The following is a 24,861-nucleotide window of genomic DNA, read 5'->3' on the forward strand; positions in this document are numbered from 1 at the left end:
CTCAAACTCACGAACCGTGAGATCACGACCTGAGCCGAAATCCAGAGTCAGAGGCTTAACCAACTAAGCCACCCAGGAGTCCCAAGGAACTTTTATTTTGAAAGCAAAAGACGGCTAATCAGTGCAAGGCAGAATGGTGCAGTAGTGAGTACACTGAATTGGGACATTTGTACTAGAAGCTTTGCCTCTGCCACAGAGCAAACCCCTGTGCCTCTTAGGTGGGGTGATGCCCCCTGGTCCTGTTAGTTTTAAGCCTCTGTATTTCTCAACTGAATCTGGATTGGTGTTTTATAAAGTCAGAATGGAAAATTTAAGAATGGTCTTTTGTATGAGAAAGGACAACTCCAGCATTTATGAGAGATGTTGTAAAACCTAGCAGGTACTGTCCTGAGATTGAAGCTTTCCTCTTACCATTTTGTTAAATAGTTTTCTTTCCTGGAAACGATTAGAGGTGGTGAGGATTTCCTGCTGATCAAACTACATGGAGATTGGCGTGTCCCAGGGCGGCTCCTCGAGTGTCCTTGCCACTACATTTAGGACCCTCACACCGGAGACCAGCTGTGCTCTCTGTCCTGTGGGCACATATAGACCAGCCACGAGATGGGAAGAGAAGGCTCTTCCTCGGTCTATTACATAATGCACCAGGGAATCATCCGTTTTATTTATGAGGAAATCATTGCTTCCAGTGGATTTTGGCTTTGCTTGGTTCCAGACTCAAATCCTTCATGTAATGTAGGGAGGGAACAGTAGAGACTTGGAGAAAGATACTAGGATTTAAGTGAAGGGCAAAGCAGGCCAAGGTCAGTCAGCGGACATCTCTAAGATAAACAGTACTGAGTTTGTGGGAAGCAGTTCAGAAAAATCTGATCAAAAGAACTCAGTTAATATTTACATAGTGGAGAACTAAATTCATTGCCCCGGGCGGGACACGGGCAGCAGAACATACAGGACCGCCTGGAATTTAGAGTAGGGGGCACTGAGGAATAAGATTTTATCGTTGTCACCAAGAGAATCCAGGTGAGAGATTTCTCTCATCTGAACGGATTCTCTCATTGACTAATCTTCTTCCTTTAGACAAACTTCAGATGCTCAGGCAAACAGTGATGATTCATTAGGCAGTTCGAGCGAAACGGATGCATCACCGTGCAAACACACAAATGCCTTATTTCTGATTCACTCACTCGATATTTATTGAAAAGCGCTGCGTACTAGGGCATGAGAAAGAACAAACAGAACAACAAAGGCCTGGACCTCGCCCTCAAGGAGTTCAAAGGCGTGGCGACAGTTAAATATAGAGACCCTTGAGAAGCTGAGAGCTCTTTCCCTCTGAGCGCAGGTAGCACTGAGGGCTGGCTGGCTGGCTGACCTGGGAGGTCAGGCTGAGCGTGGAGTTGCCTCAGCCCGATTGTGATGGATGAGAACAAATTAGCCAGGCGACAGGGGACAGGAAGGCGGCAAGCCTAAAGCGTCAAGGCATGAGAAAGCATTGCTAACGTTCTATGTTAACAGTGATCACGTGTGCAAGCAACAAGATTCAGAAGAGCGTGAGCAATGACCCTGGGCAGGAAGGCAACACCCAAGTCATGCGAGGCCCTGGGGGAAGGTTCGGAGTCAGCGCTTTATTCTGCAGGGCCTGGGGATTTGAAGCAGAGCAATAAATATCATGATTGCGTTCACATTTTAGAAAGATCACTCAGGCAGCAGTCCGGAGGGTGGAATAGAGAGAAGAGAGATTAGAGGCGTGAAGGCCTAGTAGGGAGGTGATAGTTGTTACAAAGGCAAATACACGCGTCTAGGCTGAGGTCTAGGGAGATGAGAGGAGGCAGCCGGTGGGTCGAGTGACCTGGGCTGTATGAACAGGAGACGGGAGGAGAGATTCAAGAAGGGCTCCCGCTTCTGACCCCTTCCTCCCCCCTGTCTTTTACTTAGATCAGCAGTGCAAAGAGGAGCAAAGAGCTTTACAAGGAAGCTAACTGTGTTGGGAGAGCCCAAGACCACCCCCAGGCTCCATGAGACACGAGAGTCACAGACTCTGCGAACAGTCACACTCAGGGCTGTGGTTTATGACAAGGGACACAAACACAGTTCGCAGAGGGAAAAGGCACATGTAGTCAAGTCCCGAGGACTCCAGCCGCGAGCTTCCAAAAGTCCTCTTCCAGTGGAGTCACACTGGACGTGTTTAATCCCTCCAGCGTCGAGCTGTGACAGCACGTGTGACATGTGGTCTGCCAGGGAAGCTCATTAGACACTCGGCGCCTGGGGTTTTTTCTGGGGGCCAGCCGCATAGATACCCTCTGCCTGGCATGTACCGAATTCCAGACTCCAAAAAAAAGAAAGCAGGTGCTCGGGGTAAACCGTGTTGCGAGCCACCGTGAGGAGTCAGAGAATGGCAGGAACCCTCCCCAGATCCAAGTTCCAGACACCAGCCTTGTAAGCAGGCCTAAAGATGGCGTTCCCGGGCCTGCCGTGTTAACCGTTTTCTGCACGATAACGAATTGAGCTTCGAACACGTTGAGTGAAACATTTGTTGTTAGTTCAAGTGAAGACGTTCACTGGACAACGGGGCATCGGATCTAGGGTACAATAAAGAAATCTGTGCCCTAAATTCAAGATTCTGGAGTCATTAACAGTTCAAAATAGTTAGTAAAACCAAGGTCAGAGAGTGAGAAAGCCCAGCGTTGTGTTTCTGCAAATCATCATGCTACAGGTCCCGTTGTCCCAATACATAAACGAGAAAACAGAGGCCCCTCAACGTGCCGTGGGTGCACGGTCTTCTGTTTCACGTCTGTCTTTCCGTGATGCTCTTCCCGTCATACCACACCGTGTCTCAAAATGCAGAGTCATACATTGTCCATAAGTAAACAAAATGGCATTTAGATGCTAAAGCAGACCCTTTGTAAGTTTGCTTCACGCAAGCCTGATTCTTGGAACCTGAAAAGTCAAGTTGGTCACCTCCAGGCCTCCACCTGGAAGGAGTTTCTGAGCAGCCTCTAAGCCAGTGACTCATGTCCAGTCAACCTGGGTTATCAGTAAATTACTAAGACCTATTTCTCCCCTTTACTCTCGTGTCTGTTCAATAAACATTTATGTTTCCAGGCACTCTGTTAGCCATACTTAATATCCTGGGCCAGCAGCGAGATAGATAAGCGTGATACACAGGTTAGGAGTATGTTGGGGGCAAGAGTGAGCAGGGCAACCCCCTGGGTATGGGAAATGAAGATAAGTCAAACTGAAAACAAGTTAATGATTTGCCTGTAGCCCCGATAAAGGATAAGGTGGAACTTGAAGACTGTAAAATGAGGTTGCTGCCTATTTATTCAGTTTTGGATTTCATTCTTGGGTGGCCTAAAACTTGGATAGAGCAGAACGAGAAAGCCGTAGAGACTGTTGTTCTGCGAGATATCCATTGAGTTCAACGCACGTCACTTGGCTTTGGTTCTCGGAAGTAACCTTGCTGCCTAAAACCTTCACCTTCTCTGATGTCCACCCTGGCCTTCTTAAGGCTAGATTGGATGCATTTACCTGTGTCTGCTACTTTTTGTGTGGTTATTAACCGGCAATTTCGCATGACTCTAGGTCGTCTCCAGGGATACCATAAAGTACATACAAAATCAGACTTAATGGTAGAATGTCGATTCGAAACCAGGCTGCAGTCACCTGTAGCATCTCAACATAGATACGAAAAAACGATCAAAATACTTCCCTCTCGAATCTTTATTCCTATCTGAGCTTCATTTGCTGTCTCATTTGTCATCAAAACAGTCTTTGTTCCTTCAGCTTTCCAGCGTGATTAACTGACACTGTGCAGCATAGCCTAGGAAGAAGGCTGAATATTTTGTAAGATGAGTAATCCAGTTAAACGCCCATCTCTCTTTTCTTTTATATTTTACCAACAAATATGTCTTATGCAGATGTAAGACCAGTTTGCTTGTTTCCCTGTTCAAACTTTTGTGCTTTTAGCCTCGCCTGTTTGCTTTCCATGAAGCAAGCCAAAAATAATATTGACAAATTCATGAAGCCTTCCATTTAATACTGTTGCAGGCTTATGCAAATGTAGTTAGACATTGAAGCAAGTAGGATTAAACACCCCAAGTCAAGAATGGGAAGGGGGAAGTCACAGCAGCCGTCATATTATATTATCTGGCCTCAAACTGAAAATTAATGAAGTATTTGAAAAGATACCTTTAAAACCAAAGATCTGAATGTGTTCTGGGTTTGTTGTTGTTGTTGTTGTTGTTGTTGTTGTTGTCGTCCAAGAGGGCAATAATTTGAATAAAGCACAGCATAATATTACAGTTGCTGCAAGGAGTTGTGACATTTTGAGGAGTTTAAACAATAATCAGTGTATCTTTGTCATGAATCTTTCCACTGGGACCAGACCACTCCTGGATGAACTCACAGATCAAGAGTTTCTCAAAATACATAATCAAATTGTTTGTCTTAAAAATATACTGTTTTAAAGTCTTGGAAAATGAAAGAATGAAAAGAAGGTTAATTTTTGGCAAAACTCGTCAATTTGAGGAGTTGTCTTTGTTAAGAAACACTTTTCACTTACGGACTTCACCTCCAAAAAATTTGCTTTGTTTTCATAAATCTGAAATGTTTCTCTTTATGCCATTTCTTAAATTCCTGATAAATTCCCTTGAAGTGTTAAATTGTTTTTAACTTGGAAAAAGGGGGTTGATATTTTTTTTCAATTGAATGAAAATCGGTTTAATACTCACCACTCTCCAAAAACAACAATAACAAAAAAGTAAAATATTAAACCAAATCATAGCTTATAACTTTTGAAGATAGCAAATGTTTGCTAATCCTGAAGAGTGTGTTAACATTCTTAAATGACCTCCTGCACATTTGTTTACAGTTTTGTACCTTTGATGTGACTTAATAGGAGTGTCTGAAATGCCACTCCCGGCGAACACCAAGGACAGGTTAGCCAAAGAAAGAGATTTTCAGGCAAGCGAATGAGCCTGCAGGGGACCCGGGCCCCTGGCAGCTTCTGATTGCCTTCCCACCTCTTTCCAGCACCTTCCGTCTCCAGGGCAAGCGCAGGGGCGTAGGACAGAGTCACCCCTAGCCAGTGAGGGCTGGCACTCGCTCTCAGAACTCCGTTTTAGTTGCAAATGAGAGTAGCTCAACTCAAACTTATGCAAAAGCGGGGAAGAAACTGACCCAAATAACAAAAACTTCTAGAGTTTTCTGGCTCTAGGCACAGCTGAGGTCAGGGTTCTGGCTTTTGCTCTCCGTTTGTCAGCCTGGCCTCCCTCGGACGGATGCCCTGCCTATCACAGAGTGACCTACTTCACCCTTAAAACTCACTGTCTCGGAGGAAGAGGAATCTTCTCTGTCCTACCACCTGCATCTCAGGGTTCAGGAATCCCCTGACAGGCCCCGTTTGCCTCATGTCCCAGCCCTGACCCCATCACTGCAGGCAAGACAGAGGCAGACCCACCTACACCACGTGAGGTGGCCTCTGTGGTTACAGGAAAACCAGGGTAAGAGTGCTTGTCAGGCAGAAACCCCAAAGGCTGTGTCTAGACCGTGGAGCAAATAAATCAAGCACCTCCCATAGTCGAAAACTATGATCTGTTTATTATCTGTCATTATCTGTTAATTTTTTTAAACATTTATTCATTTTTGAGAAACAAAAAGAGACAGAGCATGAGCAGGGGAGGGGCAGAGAGAGAGAGGGAGACACAGAATCCGAAGCAGGCTCCGGGCTCTGAGCTGTCAGCACAGAGCCCAGTGCGGGGCTCGAACCCATGAACCATGAGGTCATGACCTGAGCCAAAGTCAGATGCTTAACCAGCTGAGCCATCCAGGCGCCCCTTATCTGTTTAGTTATAGGCAGAGGTTGACGGATATGAAATACAAAGTCCTTTAAAAGCCTGACACTCAATGGATTCTGCCCATAGGAACTCATTTTCTACTTCAAAAAGAAGTCCCCATACTCAAAGGTTGGATAGCATTTTTTTTTTTTTTTTTTAATAATGATTTGCCTTAAAAAGAACCACAGAAAAAGTGGGTCGATCCTTAGTCTGTTGCTGGCCCTTCCAAAAAGTCAGCTGCCAGAGTGCATCTTTGTTGGGATGATTGAGGACCCCCAGCCCCCTAAGGTGTGTCCTCTCAAACTTAACGTTTCTCATCTTATTCCCACAAAATTCCTACCTCTGTTCCTCTCCTTCCCTTCCTGCTCCGCATTACATATGCATATGTATACACGTTACAGCAGTGTATGTAGGTCTCTGTAGTACATTTGAGTAAGTGTTGAAAGCGTAGCAATTTCATGATTATAAAGTCAACTTCTATTAGTTTGAGCACTTACACATATCACACACGAATCCTTTTTTTTAAATCACAATTTTTGGGGGGCACCTGGGTGGCTCAGTCGGTTGAGTGTCTGACGTCAGCTCAGGTCATGATCTCGCGGTTTGTGAGTTCGAGCCCCGCGTCGGGCTCTGTGCTGACAGCTCAGAGCCTGGAGCCTGCTTCGGATTCTGGGTCTCCCCCTCTCTCTCCCCCCCCCCTCCTCTGCTCATGCTCTGTCTCTCTCTGTCTTAAAAATAAAATAAACATTAAAAAAAATAAAATCACAATTTTTTTTAGGTTCCTAAGAAATATGTGACAGCTTATTCCCTGCTAACACTGGAAATAAGATCGCATGTTAAACTTGAGTTACGTAGGTGACTGTATATGGCAGCACATATCTGCAGGTACTTGGGGAGGGAAATCTCTCAAACCCAGTGACCCAGGCCCACCATGTGGTCTCACTTCTTCTCCAGGAATTGGAACCTCGTGGCAGTCTGGCAGCTTGGCGTCCCCATTAATTCCTTTCTTTCTGCTGTTGCGCAGACCCCAGCCACGTGAACTCTGACTGTGTCCCATGGATTGCACGTGGGCTCCAGTGCCTGGAAACAGTGGATGGTTATTTCCGATTGCACGTTTGCAATTTTTGGTGAGGTTCTAAGGGACATCCACGTAGCATTGAAAAACAAGTTTACTCTCAGGCATGGCTGCATAAAAGAGGTGATTGATGCTAACCAGATAACACAGTCCTGATTCACTCCACTGGCAGCGGAGGAGAGGCTTCTGGGGAAACAAACCAGGATAACAGCTAGAATGCAGATCTCCTAGCAGTGCTGTGTTTTTGATCAGATCACAAGATGACAAAAGAAAGTTTATGCTGTCCCCCTGTCTGTGGCAACAGAGGCATGACCGACCGCCTGAACCCGCTGAAGTTAAAAAGCCACATTGTGACTTTGCGGGGCACCGATGCCTTGTGCCTAGTGACCCATTAAGGGGAACTTGAGCCAAGATCTTATCTTGGATGAAGATGGAGACACCTCAGGATTTTCCAGTATCGTTTTTCACTTTTATTCTTGGATGTGGTTAGTAACGCTACCGGAGCTTTCAAATCCTGAGGCATTTCCTCATGGCTCCAAGTAGCTGCTGCAGATCAGTTTCTTGAACTGAGGATTCAGTTACAACGTCCATATGCTTCCCAGCCCACTCTCTGACCTTTGTTCTTTTTCAGGACTTTTTCAGGCTTTTAATGTTTCCATTCGCTAATCCCAGGAGACTCTGTCAATACTCTGAGTATACAGCCCAAGTTATTTCTTTCAAAAGTTAACTCGAAATTTCTTAAGCTTCTTGGGAATTGCATAAATTGTTTAACTTAAAAATCATTTACTTACAACGTTAAGACAGTGAAACTGGACAGAACAGGAACGCTACAACTTCCAGGACGGTCTTCCGTAGGCCAGAAAGTAACCACTTTCCCCACACTTAGCATTGTCAACAGTGATACATTCATGGTTTGGACCATCAGTATCCTTAAGAATGACATCAATACTTGTCCACAGCCTTATTTCTTTTGAACTCGGCTCGGTTTCTTTGAAGCAGTGATCATGGTATCCAGCTTTGATTCCTTTCCTGTGGACCTGTGCCAGTGTGCCTGATTTCATTAAATTTTTGGAAAGGACTAAAACTATGGTATCGTTTTATTGCAGTCCTTGCATCAATCATAATTTGGGATGGTCTTGGTGAAAGACGAGGAATTCAGACGGGGATGCCGGGAAAGGCGGGGCTGGTGGCAGGGGGCTTGTGGCGGGGGGTGGGGGGGGTATGGGGTACTTTGAGTACTAACTTCATATTTTAAGTTCAGCCAACTCTGCCCTTTGATATTTTCACTGTGGCTTCCTTCCAAAATGACTGCAGTCATAAGGTCCAAACCCAGGTACATGGAGATCACACTGGTCTTACTTAGGTCCTTTTCTTTTCTGCACCCCCCCCCCCCCCCGCCGGGGCTCCCCTGGCCCTCCCGGTTGTATAGCCAGGAGGAGTATATGGTAGGGTGAAGAACGACCGAGTTGCTCTCTTGCTGGCATGATAGGCCAGAGGACTTTTAGATGTTGGCCATTCGGGGCAAACGTTAAATACAAAACCCATACAGTAGATTCTGCCTTACTCTGGGCTTTTGCCCTTTACTACTCCTCACCCTTGATCAAATCCACCATTATATTGTTTTCCTGTTGCAGTCCCTTACCCTGGATTTGTAACTTCGATTTCTCCTTTAGGAAAGTGCCCTTTCCATTGTTAGCTAAACCACTGCCCTGTACCAACTGCCCTTCTTCCAGCCCCATGTGTCCTTGGTTCTATTTAACTGCCTGCCCAGGGATCACTTCCCTCCAAAGTCCCTCTGGTGACCCTCCTCGTCTCAGAGCCAGTCAAGGCCTTCGGGGCCACTTGCCAGACTACCCTACGTGACAAAGGGCCAGATCTGAAAGGACAGTTGCAAATACTCAATCATTCCAACTGCCCTTTCAGACTTCTGAGAGCATAGATCCCTCAGCAAGCCCCACTGATACCTGAACGTGCCACAGAAGCTTTGTCTTCTATTTCGGTACCTAGAAGAACACCACCTCTCAAACATTAAGTGCCCCCCCCTGCACAGACAGGACCTGGTTCTGTTGATTCTTAGCAAGAGCGTCATTCTTTCAGCCCTTGAATGACGTATGGACAGACAGACTCACCACCTCTGGCCCAAGTGGACCAGAAAGTCATACCCTTGGGTACAAGAAGATGTCACATCTCCAAGAACTGAGGTGCTTTCCCAATTATAATCAGATTCCAAGTAAAACTTTTATCTAGAAGCCACAAATTAGGGTTTATGAATTAGAATCTATGAATTTGTATTCTTCAAACTTTAACTGTATGAAATACAATCTATGAAGTCGTTTCTAAGAAAAAAGAATACTCTAGGGGTGCCTGGGTGGCTCAGTTGGTTGAGGGTCCCACTTTGGCTCAGGTCATGATCTCGCGGTCTGTGAGCTCGAGCCCCGCATCGGGCTCTGTGCTGACAGCTCAGAGCCTGGAGCCTGTTTCAGATTCTGTGTCTCCCTCTCTCTGACCCTCCCCCGTTCATGCTCTGTCTCTCTCTCTCTCTCTCTCTCTCTCTCTCTCTGTCAAAAATAAACATTAAAAAAAATTTTTTTTTAAAAAGAAAGAACACTATAAATTAGCATACTACCATTTATATTTAAATCTCTCTTAACCTGAGAATGATTCTCCCCTAGCGGTCCCCCAAAACATGGAGAATATGCCAGGTCAATGCCCTTTTGAAAAATGGGTTTATTGTTATTCCAGTTATCAGGATTCCACTACTATCACTAGCCTCTCTCATTCAGTTGATACGTGCACTTCGCTAGTTACAAAATGTTTTTGGTGTCGTTGGGGAAGGTTGTAGAATATCCACTTTCTTCTCAAGTCCTCTTTTAAAATGGAGGCCAACAAATATTGTCAAGGGCCAGATGGTAAGGACTTTAGACTGCACAGCCTCTGTCCTAAGTATTCAACCCTGCTATAGTGCAGAAGCAGCCATAGGCCATATATAAACAAATGAGTGGTGCTGTATTCCAATAAAACTTTATTTACAAAAATAGGTGGCCTGCTGGATTTGGCATGTGGGCCATTGTTTTTCAACCTGTGATTTATAAGAAGAGAGGTCCATGCAATTTTATGTTTAGGTAATAAATATATAAAACTGTCTCAGGACCCCCTAACCTCTTTCCCGTTGGGAACTGTTTTCACTTTCCCAATGTCCCCCAAGTCCTGGTGTGAATGAAATGCAAAGGACCTGAGGCAGAGAGCCAGTCCTTGCCCTTTCCCCCACGGAAATCCCCACTGACTACAGGGAAGGGAAACAGCTGTTCTGGAAGCCAGCAACCCCCCCCCACCCACCCACCCACCAGTCCCAGTGAATTTAGAGAAATCAGAACCCTGCTTCACTCACTTGCCTCAACTCTTAAACATAACCACATATGAAACAAATGTTTGCAGTCTTGCCTCATCCGCCGCTAGACCTAAGTGCTTGAAATTAAATTTTCACGTAAGCACCAGATTTACTCTTCCTACAGAAAATTACATTACAATAGGTGTAATGGTTGGGGCGGGGATAGAAGGAGGAGGAAGGAGAAGTAGGATTATCGTGGAAATGGGACAGCAAACTAAGCTGGGAGACAGGTGGTGCCAATCAAACTGGTGGAAAGTGCATCTACATTGACAATTTGTTATTTATATATAAGTATATGAAAAATTCAGATTCTATTGGCTTGGTTTCTGTGGGAAAATAGCTAATGGACTGATGGTATCACTGTACTTCAACAGGCTAGAGAATTACTCAGAGGCTTGTCGGATGCCTGAGCCACATATTTATTTGAGAATGTCCCATCGTGAGAAGCTCTCATTCACCAAGGTCACCGAGAGGGCGGCTGACAGGCACCCTGAACTTCAAATGGCTCTTGCTGCTTTGTCGGTAGCAGAGCAACGTGCAAGGAGCTGACTTAGCAAAAAAAGAAAAGTTCAAAGGAAACCGACTTGTTCTGAATGAGAAAAGGAGATAACTAGGTAGTAACTAGAGAATCTCTTTTTTTTTTTTCATATTGGTTTTCAGTTTATAAGCTGAAACATAAATGTGTGTTGCTTTATTCCTGTTTTTGTAATTTTCTTTTTAAAAAGTACATGTATTAATCTACATTATAAGTATAAGATTTCTCATGCTCCCTTCTAAAGATTGCCAACGTTTTACACACACACACACACACACACACACACACACACACACACACAAGTTCCTATATGTATTTCACATGTTAATCAGTGGGTGGAATTTTGACTCCGGGTTTAAGAAAGTGAATTTAGTTTTTAGCCCCTGTATTGTACCGTTGAACCTTTCATTTTATTCTTGGGCTACATATTTTCTGTCACTATACGTAAAAACACCATGTTTCCAATAACCTTACCTTGTAGGTAGAGTGAGCAGCATAATGGTAACCTTGAAAACCTCCATCAGCCTATAAAATTCATATTCACATTTATAACATAATAGCTCATCCAGCGACATATAACATTCTTAAAAGTAAATTGCATTCTAGTGAAGATAGAATAAGAGGGACCAGATTTACCCTCCCATTTGAAACAAGTAAAAAACTAGACAAAGTATTTGAGAAGATAACACGCAAGACTTCAGATATCAGGCAGCAAAAGATATTGATCCCTGAGAAATGGGAAACTAACAAGGTGAGGCCTACAAGTGGCCTCCACTGCTGCCTGGAGGAAAGGTTCCATGGTGCTGTGAAACCACAGCAAACCCAGAAGAGTTCAGCTGTCCGCCTGAGTTGAAGACATGGGGTCCCGGGAAAGCAAGGCATCTAGAGCTTACAGAGCAGATACTAGAGAAGAAGGGCCGTACAGAGCGAAAGAGAGAGCTCTGAAGGGCCACAGAGGGGCCTCCTTGGGTTTTCAAGCGATCGGTGCATGTGTGTAGAGAAGCTACCTGAAGGCAGAGAAAGGATCACCCAAAAGAATTGGAGGGACCAGTGCATGGCTCCCACAGAGGGCCAGGAAGAGGCACCAGCCTCATAATCAGGGGACACTGGTTAATAGTAAGAAAGATCTTGCCTCAGGAAGGGAAAAATTCATCCTAGACTAGACACAGTTCCAGTCCTACCCAACAACGCTATAAAACAAAATCCTAGAAGATCAAATTGTTTCTAAGTAACTAAATGTATCCCAGAACAGAGTACCAAAATACAAAAATATCCAGTCCCCAGGAAGATGAAATACTGACATCCAGTCCAAAATTACCAGGCACACAGGCAAGCAGGAAAATATAACCTATAATGAGAAAAGTCAATCAAAATTAACCTTTAAATGACACAGATAATAGAAATAGTAGACAGGGACATTAAAACAGTTATTATGGTAGTCTATATGTTCAAGAGAGCAATGGAAAGACTTACATGTTAAGTGGAGACAGAAGACATAAAAATGACAAATCAAACTTCTAGGGATGAAAACTGTAAATATGTTTGAGATGAAAAAATAATAACTCATTGGATATTACAGAAGAAAAGGTTAGTTAACTTGAAGATATAACAATACAGACTATCTAAAATGAAACAAAAAAGGCTTAAAAAATGAACAGAGCATCATTAAGAAGTAATGGGCAGAGGCACCTGTGTGGCTCAGTCGGTTAAGCGTCCGACTTCAGCTCAGGTCATGATCTCATGGTTCATGGGTTCGAGCCCTGCATCAGGCTCTGTGCTGACAACTCAGAGCCTGGAGTCTGCTTCAGATTCTGTTTCTCCCTCTCTCTCTCTCTCTCTGCCCTTCCCCTGCTCACTGTCTCGTTCTCTTTTTCTCTCTCTGTCTTTCTCAAAAATAAATATTAAAAAACATTTTTAAAGAAATAATGGGGGAAATCTTCCTAACTTGACAGAAGCTATAAACCCACAGATTTGAGATGTTAAGCAAATCCCAAGTACAAGAAGGATGAAGAAAATTACATCAAGGCACATCTTTTTTTTTTTTTTTTTTTTTTAATGTTTACTTATTTTATTTTTGAGAGAGAGGATCCAAAGCAGGCTCTGCACTGTCAGCATAGGGCCTGACTCAGGGCTCAAACTCACAAACTGTGAGATCATGGCCTGAACTGAAGTCAGGTGCTTAACCCACTGAGCCACCCAGGCGCCTCTCAAGGTGCATCTTAATCAAATTCCTTAAATGGATGAAGGGGTCAAAAGGTGCAAATTTCCATATGGTAATAAGTCACCGGATGTAATGTACAACATGGTGACTGTATTGCATATTCAAAAATTGCTCAGAGAGTAGATCTTAAAAGTTCTCATCACAAAGAAAAAAAAAATACTTTGTAACTCTGTGTGGTGAGAGATGTTTAACTAGACTTAGTGTGGTGATCATTTCTCAATATATACAAATTCAAACCGTTCTGTTGTATGCCTGAAACTAACATAACGTGATATATCAGTTATCCCTCAATAAAGAATATTTTCAATGTAAAAAATGGCTTACAGCCAATGATAAAAAGAAATCATAAAAAAATAAGCAGAGGATACAAGACACGTTATGTACCGAGGAACAGAGATAAATCGACAGCCGGTTTCTCATCAGAAACCACGCAGACCAGAAGACAGAGGGGCAACGTCTTTAAAGTACTGAAAGCAAATTCTCAACCTAGGTTTCTTTACCCAGTTCAAATGCCTTTCAAATACTACAGTGAAATAAGGGCCTTCATTAGACAAGGAAAAGCTGAAGGAGTTGAGCGTCAGCCAACCTGAAGGGTAAGAGATATTAAAAGAAGTCCTTCGGGCAGAATGAAAATTATACCCGACAGAACCTGGATTTACTCAAAGCTCAGAACGCCGCCAGAAATAGTAACCACGTGGGTAAACGTAAAGACTTCTGTTCTTAGCATTTAAGTCTCTTTGAAAGATAAATGACTGTGTAAAGCAAAAATAATAGAAACGTGGAGTTTTTTAAATATATAGAAGCGGAACATACGAGAACAATATCGCAAGGTCTGTATGTGACGTAGCGTTAACATCCCTCGATGGTAGATTCTGAAAAACTAAATGTGTGCACATGAACACTGAGGAAGCCGCTAAAACGATACAGCAAAGAGTTGTAGCTCCTCAACCAACCAAGAAAGAAAATGAAATCATTAAAAATACTCAGTCCAGGCGTGGGCATGTAAACGTTAGGACGAAAGGGGAGGTGCGTGGGTGGCTCAGTCGGTTAAGCATCCGACTCTTGATTTTGGCTCAGGTCGTGAGCTCACGGTGATGACACTGAGCCCCCACATCAGGCTCTGTGATGACGGCACAGCCCTTGCTGTCATTACAGAACCTGTCCGAGCTTCTCTGTCTCTCTGCCCCTCATTCACTCACACGTGCGCACATACACTCTCTCTCAAAATAATTTTGTTACTCTCTCTCAAAAAAAAGACAAAAAAAACCCAGTCCAAAGAAGGCAGAAAAAGAGGACACAAGAAACAAAGAACAGATAGACAAAGAGAAAAAGAATAGCAAGATAGTAGATTTAAATCCGACTATATCAATAATCACATTAAATATAAATGGTCTAAATGATAGTGTCAGACTGACTAGAAATGCAAGTCTCGAATACATAACAAGAAACCCACTTTAAATATAAAGACATATCCAGTTTAAGAGAAAAAGGCTGGAAAAATACCATTACCAATCAAAAGAAAGCTACAGGGGTACCAAAACAGAACTCGCACAAAGAATATCACCAAGGATGATAAGAGTTGTTTCATAACTGTAGAGGGGCCATTTCATTAATAGGACATAATAGTCCTATGTGTTTATGTATCTAATAACAAAGTTTCAACATACGTGGAGCAAAGCTGTAAGGAAAAACAGACAAAAGCCACAAATGCAGAGATTTTAAACCCCCTCAGAACAAATAAACAGAAAATGAATAAGGATGCAGAAGACTTGGACAATACTACAGTCCAACTTGACCCAACCGACATTAATAGGACACTCTGTCTAACAACAGAATACACATTCTTTTCAAGCATTTACACAATATTTGCCAAGATAGACCATATTCCGGGCCACAAGTTAAATCTCAATAAATTCTAACGGATTCAAATCATACTAACTAGGTTCTCTAACTACAATGAAATTAAATTAGAAATCAACACTGAAAGGCATCTAGGAAAAAAAACAACTATTTCTAAACTTAATAGGCCACAGAGAGGGAGAGAACATTTGCAAATCATCTATCTGATAAGGACTTGTATCCAGAATATGGAAAGAACTCTCAAAACCCTATGAGAAATCAAACAGTGAATAAAAGATTTGAATGTACACTTCGCCCAGGAAAATATATGGGTAATAAGCACATGAAAATTAGGGAAACGCATGTTAAAGCCACAGGGAGATACCACTACATAGCTATTAGAATATCTAGGATTAAAAAAAACTGACCGTACCGGATGTTGGTGAGGATATGGGACAACTGGAAGTCTCATGCTACTGGAAAGAATGCACGATAGCACATGACCCCTTTAGAAAATAAGTTGGTAGGGCACCTGGGTGGCTCAGTCAGTTAAGCATCTGACTTTGGCTCAGGTCATGATCTCACGGTTTGTGAGTTCGAGCCCCGCGTCGGGCTCTGTGCTGACAGCTCAGAGCCTGGAGCCTGCTTTGGACTCTGTCTCCTTCTCTCTCTTCCCCTACCCTGCTTGTACTCTGTCTCTCAAAAATAAATAAATGTAAAAAAAAATTTTTTTAAACCATTTAGAAAATAAGTTGGTAATTGAATTAAACGTATCTACCATATGGCAAAAAAAAAAAAAAAAAAAAAAAAAAAAATCCTTTCCTAATTATTTACTCAAGAGAAGTGAAACATAAAAGCCCATATAAAGATCTGTATATAAATGTTTATAGAAGCTTGTTTTGCCATCGCACACCATAACCTTGACCCTTGAACGTGTGTAGGTTCATCATATGCCAAGCTACTAAATAATGCAGTCTTTAACATAAAGTTGCAGCAAATGGAAAAACGAGAGAAAAAGTGTTTTAAAGAGGAAGATCCCTGTATTGATTTTCTATTTTCCTAGCTGTAACACATCCCCACAGATTGAGCAGCTTAAAACAGTGCACATTTGTATGTCACAGTTGGCACGGATCAGGAGTCCAGGCACAGCTTAGCTAAGTGTCCTTCAGGCCACAGTCCCAGCTTTAGCTGGGACCGTGGTTCTCATATGACCCTAGGGTTCTTCTTCATCTGAGTTCCTTGCATTTGTGGGACTGAGAGCCCAGCTTTTTGTTGGCCATCCGCTGAAGGCTACATGTGGTTTTTGCGGCCTTCTTAGCCCGTTCCTAACATGGTACTTATTGAAAGCTGGCAGGGGGGAACGACTGAGCCCCACCCCCTTACCTTTGCCGTATTCTCTTGGTTAAGGGCAAGTCACAGGTCTCAACTCTCAAGGAGAAGCAGTTATTGGAAGCCGCCACAGGGTGTACCTACCACAATGTGGGTACGGCGAATGGAAACTGAGACGGTAGAAAGTACCAGAAGGGAATCCCCAGGGTCACGGCAAAGAGAGATCCCACCAGACGCTGGCCAGCAGGCTGAAGGGCACCCTCAAGCGAGGGAGGCTCCCCTCACACTTGGCCCCAGGAAGGCTGACCTGGAGGCCTGTCCCTGGGAATTGGTTGAATGATAAGCACGCAGCCAGCTGAGCTCATGAAGACTCAGGGCCGTTACTGGCGCCGGGAGAAGCGGGAGCTGTGGCCGGACGCAAGTGTGTTCAGAATCCGGATGACGGCCTCACTCCGAGTAACGTTGATAGTCCCATAAATCCTGATCTACCCAAAGGTAATGATAGTTGTACGTTTGAGGGATGGAAAGAGGAGGGGAGGGGAGCATGAGTGGTGGGATGTAAAAGATTAAAGCCTCATCTTCGGTATTAAGAAAGCCAATCGATAGTAACTGAAGTTGGCAAATCCAGAGCAGTGGGGAGCCGGTAGAGGCTTCGCGTAGGTAGAGGCTTCGCGTAGGAATGCAGCGGGAGGGCAGCGGCAGAGGGTGGGGGGGGGCTGTCATTTCTTACAGTATGCCTTGAGGAACAGTGTGACCTTTCGAGCCACGTACGTGATCTTCTTTGATCAAAATTAAACTTAAGAGAATCTGTCAGCTCGCTCTCTCGGTGTTTCTCCTTATTTTTAAACGTATCCTGTGTGTTTGTGAGAAACGGAAGGGGGAGGGGCACGATTTGTGAATGATGTAGGGTCAGTGGCCCCCAGTTTTGTATTTCTTCCACTGCATCAGAGGAAGCAGGTCTGGGCAGCCGCTGTGCCCCCCAAGTGTTAGAGGCACTGGGGGGGCGGGGGGGAGACGGGTGAAGAAGGTGGAGGGAAATCCAGGAGGGGCGGCTGGGTTGGCAAAGCCCAGGCGCCCCGGCTGCCCCCGCACGCAGTCCTGTAATTATTGTCCGGCCTCGCGATGAGGCAAAAATGTTCAGTTTAGGGAAGCCTTTGCAAGTAGCGCGGTTAGGACTCTTTCAGTCCAGGAATTGGGGAAAGTTCCAGAAGAAAAACGCGTCCTGTTGCTGTCGAGGAAAGCGTGTAGAGGCAAGGAACCACCCGCATGGGGACCACAACGAAGTACCGCCGACTGAGGGGTTTGAACAACAGGAGGTATTTCCTCGCGGTTCTGGAGGCCAGAAGTCCACGACCACGGCGTCCGAAGGGTTGGTTTCTCCCGAGGCCCCTCCTCTGGCTTTCAGGCAGCCTTGTCCTCACAGGGCCTTCCCTATGCGTGCATGGTCTCTGGTGTCTCTTCCTCTTCTTACCAGGACACCAGTCCCGTTGGGTCAGGGCCCCACCCTTAGGACCTCACTTGATCGAAGCCCTGTCTCCAGCTCATCTCGTTGGAGCCTAGGGCTTTACCACAGGAGCGAGGGATGGGGCTCAGTTCCGTCCATCACCTGCCTTACGTAGACCCAGCCTGCGGTCCTGAGTGTTCCGCCGGCTTCTGCTCTAAATCACCTTAAAACAACAAAAAATGTTGCAGAGCAGAGTAGACCTCTAGGATTTACAAGTCAAATTAGGTGGCAGGGTAGTGCTGAATTCTTCCCTGAATCAGTTTCCTCCCCAAGACTTGGCCAACCAAGTGTCCGTCGGGGAGCGTTAGAGGCGGCAGCTCCCAGCCCTCCCCTCCTCCCGGCAGGCTCCCCGGACCACCCCTCTGCCTCTGTACCAAGAGAAGCATAAAGGGGACGTCAAAGAAATGGATACACTCTCCCTCTGCCTTGTGTTTTCCTGCTGCAGCAGCTTTTTATCCTTCACGCAGGGGGTCGGTGGGGCTGGGCAGGGCGAAGACAAAAAGGAAATTCTAAATGCTGGGGCAGCCCGGGCCCTCCCCCACGCCTGCCTTCCTCCTTCCTGTTCTCCCCTGCATCTTCTCTCTGCTTTCAGTGCCTTACAGAATAATGATTCAGTTGCCATTAGGACCTTGGGATAAAACCCATGCCCAGAACACCCCCCCTCGATGTGCAGATGAGCTTCTCAGAAACCAGAATTTGATTACTTAATATCAGGTTCCCAAACGGTGAAGCATTATTAAATTGGTTTGTTGTGCCAGAGCTGATGTTGTCTCTCAACTGGCAGATGACTGAATGTGCCTCCACCCTCCCAGCCTCTTCTCTGCCCTGCACAGAGACAGGGGCCTTCATTTCCAACCGACTCGGCTCAGGGTAGGGGCACAGCGGCTTTCAGGCCATCGTCACACTCCTGGAGGCTTCTCCTTTAAAATAAGATTTGTCCTCAAGCAGAGGGGGGGCCTCTGTTTGCTTGAGTATCTTAGGTCTAGTTGGGGATAGCTTCAGATTTGATTACCATAAGTAAAAAGGCCAGGAAGTATGGCTTTTAAGATTGTTTGTAAGGCCAGAAAAGTTAGGGGAACATCTCACGAAACTACTGAACGTTTTTGTCTTATCAAAGAAATCCGTAATTCGTCAGAAATAGGAATTGTTTTCAAACTTCCTTTTTCCGTGTCTCGCATACATAAGTTACACTCACTTCAGGAGATAATGAGGGTTGTATTTTCTGTAATAAAGTGACAATAGCCTCTATTGTGTATTCACCACTAGACTAGGGTCCTTTCTTTATTTCATTTGAGTTTTGAAATAGTTTGATACTCAGACTGCATTTCCAGAATAAGAACCAAGGGCTTGGGGAAGTAACTTACCCAGGAACGCCCGCCCCGCACACCCGTCGTTCATGGTGGAGCCCTTCCCACCACACCTCGGCCTTGATTGGGTTACTGCTACTCGCAAGACTTTGATTACCCCCGAGCGCCTCTGCACTGGGGACCCCCTTCCTAATGGGCCCCAGGGAAGGGCACACTACAGCCTGGAGCCCACTGCTGCACCTGTAAATGGGAAGAAGAGAGCCTCTTGGGGGCGCCTGGGTGGCTCAGTCGGTTAAGTGTCCAATTCTTGATTTTGGCTCAGGTCATGATTTCACCATTTGTGAGATCGAGCCCCAGGTAGGGTTCAGAGTTGACAGGAAAGAGCCTGCTTGGGATTCTCTCTCCCTCCATCTGTCTGTCTGTCTGTCTCTCTCTCTCTAAAAATAAATAAAATAGAACTTTAATTTAAAAAAAAAAAGCCTCTTCCACCTCACCTGTCTCATCAGGCTCAGATATGGCCTTTGTGGTGGAATGAGGAAAGGCAGGAATGTCCAGAGCTGTCTCATGGAAATGTGAACAGGATGCAAACAATTCAATACCTCTCTCTGGAGGTGTGGCCTTTGTGTATCATTTTTGGCAAGGAATAAAAACAAAGCCTGTACGTGGCAGAGAAGCCAACTCATTGATCCACAGTGGCATCGAGGGGCGCCTGGGTGGCTCCGTCGGTCGAGCGTCCGACTGCGGCTCAGGTCATGATCTCATGGTGCCTGAGGTCGAGCCCCACATCGGGCTCCATGCTGTCAGCCTATCAGCGTGGAGCCCGCTTTGGATTCTCTGTCCCTCTCTCTCTGCCCCTCCCCCCCCCCACAATGCTTGCGCTCACCCAAAAATAAATAATTTTTTTTTTTAAGGGAAAAAAACAGTAGCATTGATTTCAAATTATCTATCTCAGATTTTGGCAACCCGCTGAAATGAATTATCAGAGCAAGTTCCAAACATAGTTATGGGATGTTTTCCTGAATTTTTTAGGTAAAAATTGATGTGACTCTTCGGTTATTTCAGTGGATAATGGTATTTACACTTTCAGAGGGGACTCAATAATCCATGTCTCACAGCTGATCGTTAAAAAGCTGCAAGCCTATTATTTTTAAGAAGAAACTCTGGGTGTTATTGTTTGTGTATCATTTTGGAAATTTTTTCGGCAGTCATCAGGTATGATTTACTCACTGCTAAGTGCTGTGACTAGATGTTTAAGATGTAATTTGGAAAGCTCCTACCCCCAGCGTAAGCTGTGTCACATGTCCTTAAATAAACGTTACACGGTTTAAAAGGAATCCAGGCTGAAGTTGTAAAGTAACTGAGTTTACTTGACAAATTCATGTAAATTTAGTTACCCGAACGCCGTGGCTGAGAGATCGGTAGCTGGCATGGGACGCAGCGGTTGCTACCACGAAAAGGGTTCACACCATTGCTTTCTGCGGCTCCGGTCCTGGTGAGATTCTCCTCCCCCGCTGCGGCCCAAGTGCACATGTTGCCACTGAAGGGCCGTGAACTCAATGCCACGATCGAGTAAGGAGAGCGTGGGGCTCCGCGGTCAGGGCCAGGACTCACTGCATTTGAATTCCAGCTCCAGCAGGTCTGAGCTGTGTGATTTGTGGCACATCGTGATGCCTTTCCGTGTCTCATTTTCCCAGTGTGCAAGATGGGGATAATGGCAGTCGCCCGTCCCCGCAGGGCTGTAGGAAGTAAATGAGCTACATGCAGTGCCTGGAAAGTGCTTAGCATAGTACTGCGCTGGGTGTCATGGCGTATGTGCCTTTGGTCCAGAGCTGCCCACACAGAGCAGGAAGCCTGAGGATGAAGCCAACACCCAGAGGACAACAGAGAGAAACCATTGGGCCATAGGACCCAGCCCGGCCTTCAGTGTGCCACCTCCGAGCTTCCGGGCACGGGAACTGGAAGGATATTGTCTTACTGAGCCAGCCAGCGGGAGGGCAGGGAGGGCGCTCCTGGTGACCACAGCTGAAGGCAGACCGCGTTGGGGTGACTGGTGGCTCAGTCGGTTAAGCTTCCAACTCGGTTTCAGCTCAGGTCATGATCTCATGGGCCATGAGATCGAGCCCCATATCAGGCTCTGCGCTGAGTGTAGAGCCTGTTTGGGATTCTCTCTCCCTTTCTCTCTGCCTAAATAAATAAACCTAAAAAAAAAAAAGAAGAAGAAGAAGAAGAAGAAGAGAGAGAAAGACGGAGAAGAAGGAAGGGAGGGAGGGAGGAAACTAAGTGATACCGTCCTTACAATCAGAACAAATAAAGGAAAAGAATTATGGGGTGCCGGGAGACTTCTCAACATCTTTCCATTCAAAACCGTTAGTCCTTTGTGACATTTGAAATCTTTAGCTTACGCTCAAAGCACTGCAAATAAGTTGCAGAATTTCTTCTTTCCTTCGTGTATGTCTGGTCAGACCCTCCTGCTTCACATTTATCTTTGTTTTTTCTAAATAAACTCCCCCAATCTCTCCTTTTCCAAAGAGCAGCCCCAGGGACGTCGCACACAGAATGTGTGAGGACACTCTTCTTGCCTCACGCCCTCCAGAGAGCATTACCTTGTGTAAAAACTACCCCGGTTTGAAGCGTTAATCTCCCTGAAAATCAGATTTCAGGATTATACATGTAGAATTACCCACTTTCTGTACAAAATGATATACATATACATTATACAGCTACGTCGCTTAAATAGGAAGAGAAACTCACCCAGGAGTTGGCACAGGACATTATTTACAGGGCTCCCCTCTGGGAGGCGGATGAGGAGAGGACTTTGCCTGTTACGCCTAGCGGTTTTCACTTTTTTGTGTTAAAAACATTTTTTTAAGTAGATTTTTAAAAATCTGGGAAGACAGTTAGGGACTAGCTTCCTCACACTGGAAGAAAATTCGAGTCTTCCCTTACAAAGGGTAAGAAAAATAACAGAGCTTGCCCATTCTTTCATTCAAGGCCCCTGACCTAAATCAGAGTAACGTGAGCCGTGTAACACTGGGCACAGTGTGCGAGTGCAACGTGGTAGTGTTTATAGTCATTGAACGTGGCTTATGTCTTATTAATAAGTCGTAAGTTAAGCATTTATGACATACGTTCTTTTTACATAAAAATCATAGAAGGAAAAAGATTTTGTGTTTTAACTACAGAGTGGAGTGACTTGGTCCAAATATCCCAGTGGTCTGCTCTATTGGTCTGTCCCTCTTAAAGTGGGGACCAGGTCCTGGTCACCGTGGCGTCCCCAACAGGGAATGCTCCGCAAAGGTTCCCGAGGTGAATGACACATCACCGTGTCCCTTCACGTGGGGCAGGCCACCAGGAGAGATAAGTGCACTCTAACAGGACATACCCCCACACTCTCAGAGTGTCCCTAGCTAATAAACAGATATTTTGGAATGGGGTCACAAGCTGTGCAGGTGGATGTTACCTAACTGCCCAGAAAAAAATCCCGGGACATCTGTCTCCTCTAAGTGAGGCCAGTGGAAACCCCGGTGTAGCAGCCTTACCTGTTTTCATCGTAATGATTTCTCATCTCCCTCTCTTTCAGTCACTGGGCATTATATGTGGCCACCTTTCCTCACGCATTATCCTTCAGTAGCTTTTTTCACATCCAAAGAAGGGAAGAAACAGAAAAGGCCCCGATCCTCAAGAAGGCTTCTTTTTGGTTGTTTCCGAATTCTCGTAATTATCCTCCATTTTTACTCCTCTACTCTAAAAAGTATTTGTTGGGGCGCCTACGTAGCTCAGTGGGTTAAGCATCCACCTCTTGATTTCAGCTCAGGGTCGTGAGTTCAAGCCCCGCGATGGGCGCCACGTTGGGTGTGGAGCCTACTTTCAAAAGACAAAAAATGTAAAGTATTTATTGAGGCGTTATATTGCCAGGGACTGTATTTCCACTTGATCTTAGCCAAAGACTGAGAGGCAAAGGACAGTAAAGTTACCACTCAGAAAACACTTTGGCTTAATAAAGAATTTACATTTTTGAGCTATTATTTCATAAGAAAGAAAGTCAACTGTGTTCGGTGATCTCTGGGAGAGAAGAAGTGTGTAGAAAGGATTCTACCTCAGGTCACAAACTACAAGAACAAACAGATACAAGTAAAAATGTTGATTTTTGTTTCCGAACCAAAATAAAACTGGATAACTTATTTAGTATGAAAATAGATTTAAGAAGCCAGAAAAATTTCCCCAACACAACAAAATTAACTACAACGACATTCTGGTTAAGTAGAAATTACGATTCTATCACTTTACAAAATAGAATTCTTAACAATTTTTCTGCTCGTGCCGAGAATATTCTTTTACTTACGAGGACTACTTTTAAGTAGTTGAAGATTTTCTCTTTAACTAGGCTTAATGTATGTTTATAAAGACTATTCATAGAACTCATCATTTCCCCAAAATAAGCTTCACCCGAAATCAGTATAGATTTTGAAGATTCGTTGCAGTTAAAATTAGGGTCATGAAGGGCAAAAGCCCATGTTTTTCAGCCTTTGCAAAAGAATCCATTAATGCAGCGTGACAAGTAAGTACAATTTAGTGGCTCCCTCGTTATTTTAAGCAAGGGGCCTTCTTAGAGGACACACAAATAAAGTCAACACAGATCACCTCCGACCCCAGGCGTGGGGCCAGAGGTCAACTCCCAAGGGCTGTCCAAATTCTTTCTTTCCCATAGTGCAGTAGTGACCCTTGTCTGGGGGCCACAATCCTTTGATAACAAAGTTTTTTATTGGGAGAGAATTTTATGTGAATGTTTTAGGTCTTGTTAACATAATTCCATATTGTGTCTGCTCAGCAGAACTTTAGGGATGGCTCTTTGTCCACAGGGCAGGGAGTCCCTTGGCTCTTCAGACCCTATGTGCTTTCTTGTCCTCTGGTCCCAAATAAGTAGCCCTGATTCTTGGAAGTGACGATTGCATAATTGGAAAGGAGCATGGGAGGCTTCTGATTGAACTTAGTTCCCCCCCCATTTGAGAGAAATAGGCTGAAAATGAAGGAAACAGATTCACACTTCCCAGCATTTAATATTTTGACAACTTTTAGTTCCCAGTTTTGTTCTGAAAGAATCAGAGTGACCAAAAGCTGCATGGTATGATTCACCGCAGCCAGGAGACCAGCTCCAGGAACCACAGAAATCACACTCGGCCTTTGTCAGCCTTGGTGGTGTGGCATCTGCTGAAAAAAACTTAACGATGGGGGCATCTGGGTGGCTCAGTTGGTTAAGCGTCCGGCTCGATTTCCGCTCAGGTCATGATCTCACGGTTCATGAGATCGAGCCCCACATGGTCAGGCTCTGAGCTGACCTGCTTGGGATTCTCTCTCTCTCTCTCTCTCTCTCTCTCTCTCTCTCTGCCCCTCCCCCACTCACACACATGCTTTCTGTCTCAAAATAAATAAGCATTAAAAAAATAATTTCAGGGGTGCCTGGGTGGCTCCGTCGGTTGAGCGTCCGACTTCAGCTCGGGTCATGATCTCACAGTCTGTGAGTTCGAGCCCCGCGTCGGGCTCTGTGCTGACAGCTCAGAGCCCGGGGCCTGTTTCAGATTCTGTGTCTCTCTCTCTGCCCCTCCTCCATTCATGCTCTGTCTCTCTCTGTCTCAAAAATAAATAAACGTTAAAAAAAATTTTTTTTTTAAATAATAATAATAATTTCAAAAAGTTCATCATGAGGGGGCTCAGTCGGTTGAGCAGCTGATTTGGCTCAGGTCATGATCTCATGGTCCGTGAGTTTGGGCCCCACATCAGGCTCACTGCTGTCAGCCTGTCAAGGGAGCCCACTTTGGATCCTCTGTCCCCCTCTCT

General features: G+C 44.9%; 1 protein-coding gene across 2 annotated transcripts in view; it reads left to right on the plus strand.

The window, feature by feature from the left end:
- MTHFD1L (methylenetetrahydrofolate dehydrogenase (NADP+ dependent) 1 like) overlaps positions 1-24,861 on the plus strand; it is a 188,006-nt gene that overhangs the window by 152,802 nt on the left and 10,343 nt on the right. Inside the window, exon 27 of one of the 2 annotated variants that reach the window (XM_045500022.1) lies at positions 6,853-7,987. The exons of the other annotated variant lie outside the window; for it this stretch is intronic. Coding sequence (XP_045355978.1) covers positions 6,853-6,867 — 15 coding nt within the window. The 3' untranslated portion in view covers positions 6,868-7,987. Of the gene's footprint in view, positions 1-6,852; positions 7,988-24,861 lie in introns of those variants that run through there. 2 annotated transcript variants of the gene reach the window in all.

The sequence above is a fragment of the Leopardus geoffroyi genome, chromosome B2 (genome assembly GCF_018350155.1).
Source record: "Leopardus geoffroyi isolate Oge1 chromosome B2, O.geoffroyi_Oge1_pat1.0, whole genome shotgun sequence".
In the NCBI taxonomy this organism is placed as follows: Eukaryota; Metazoa; Chordata; class Mammalia; order Carnivora; family Felidae; genus Leopardus; species Leopardus geoffroyi.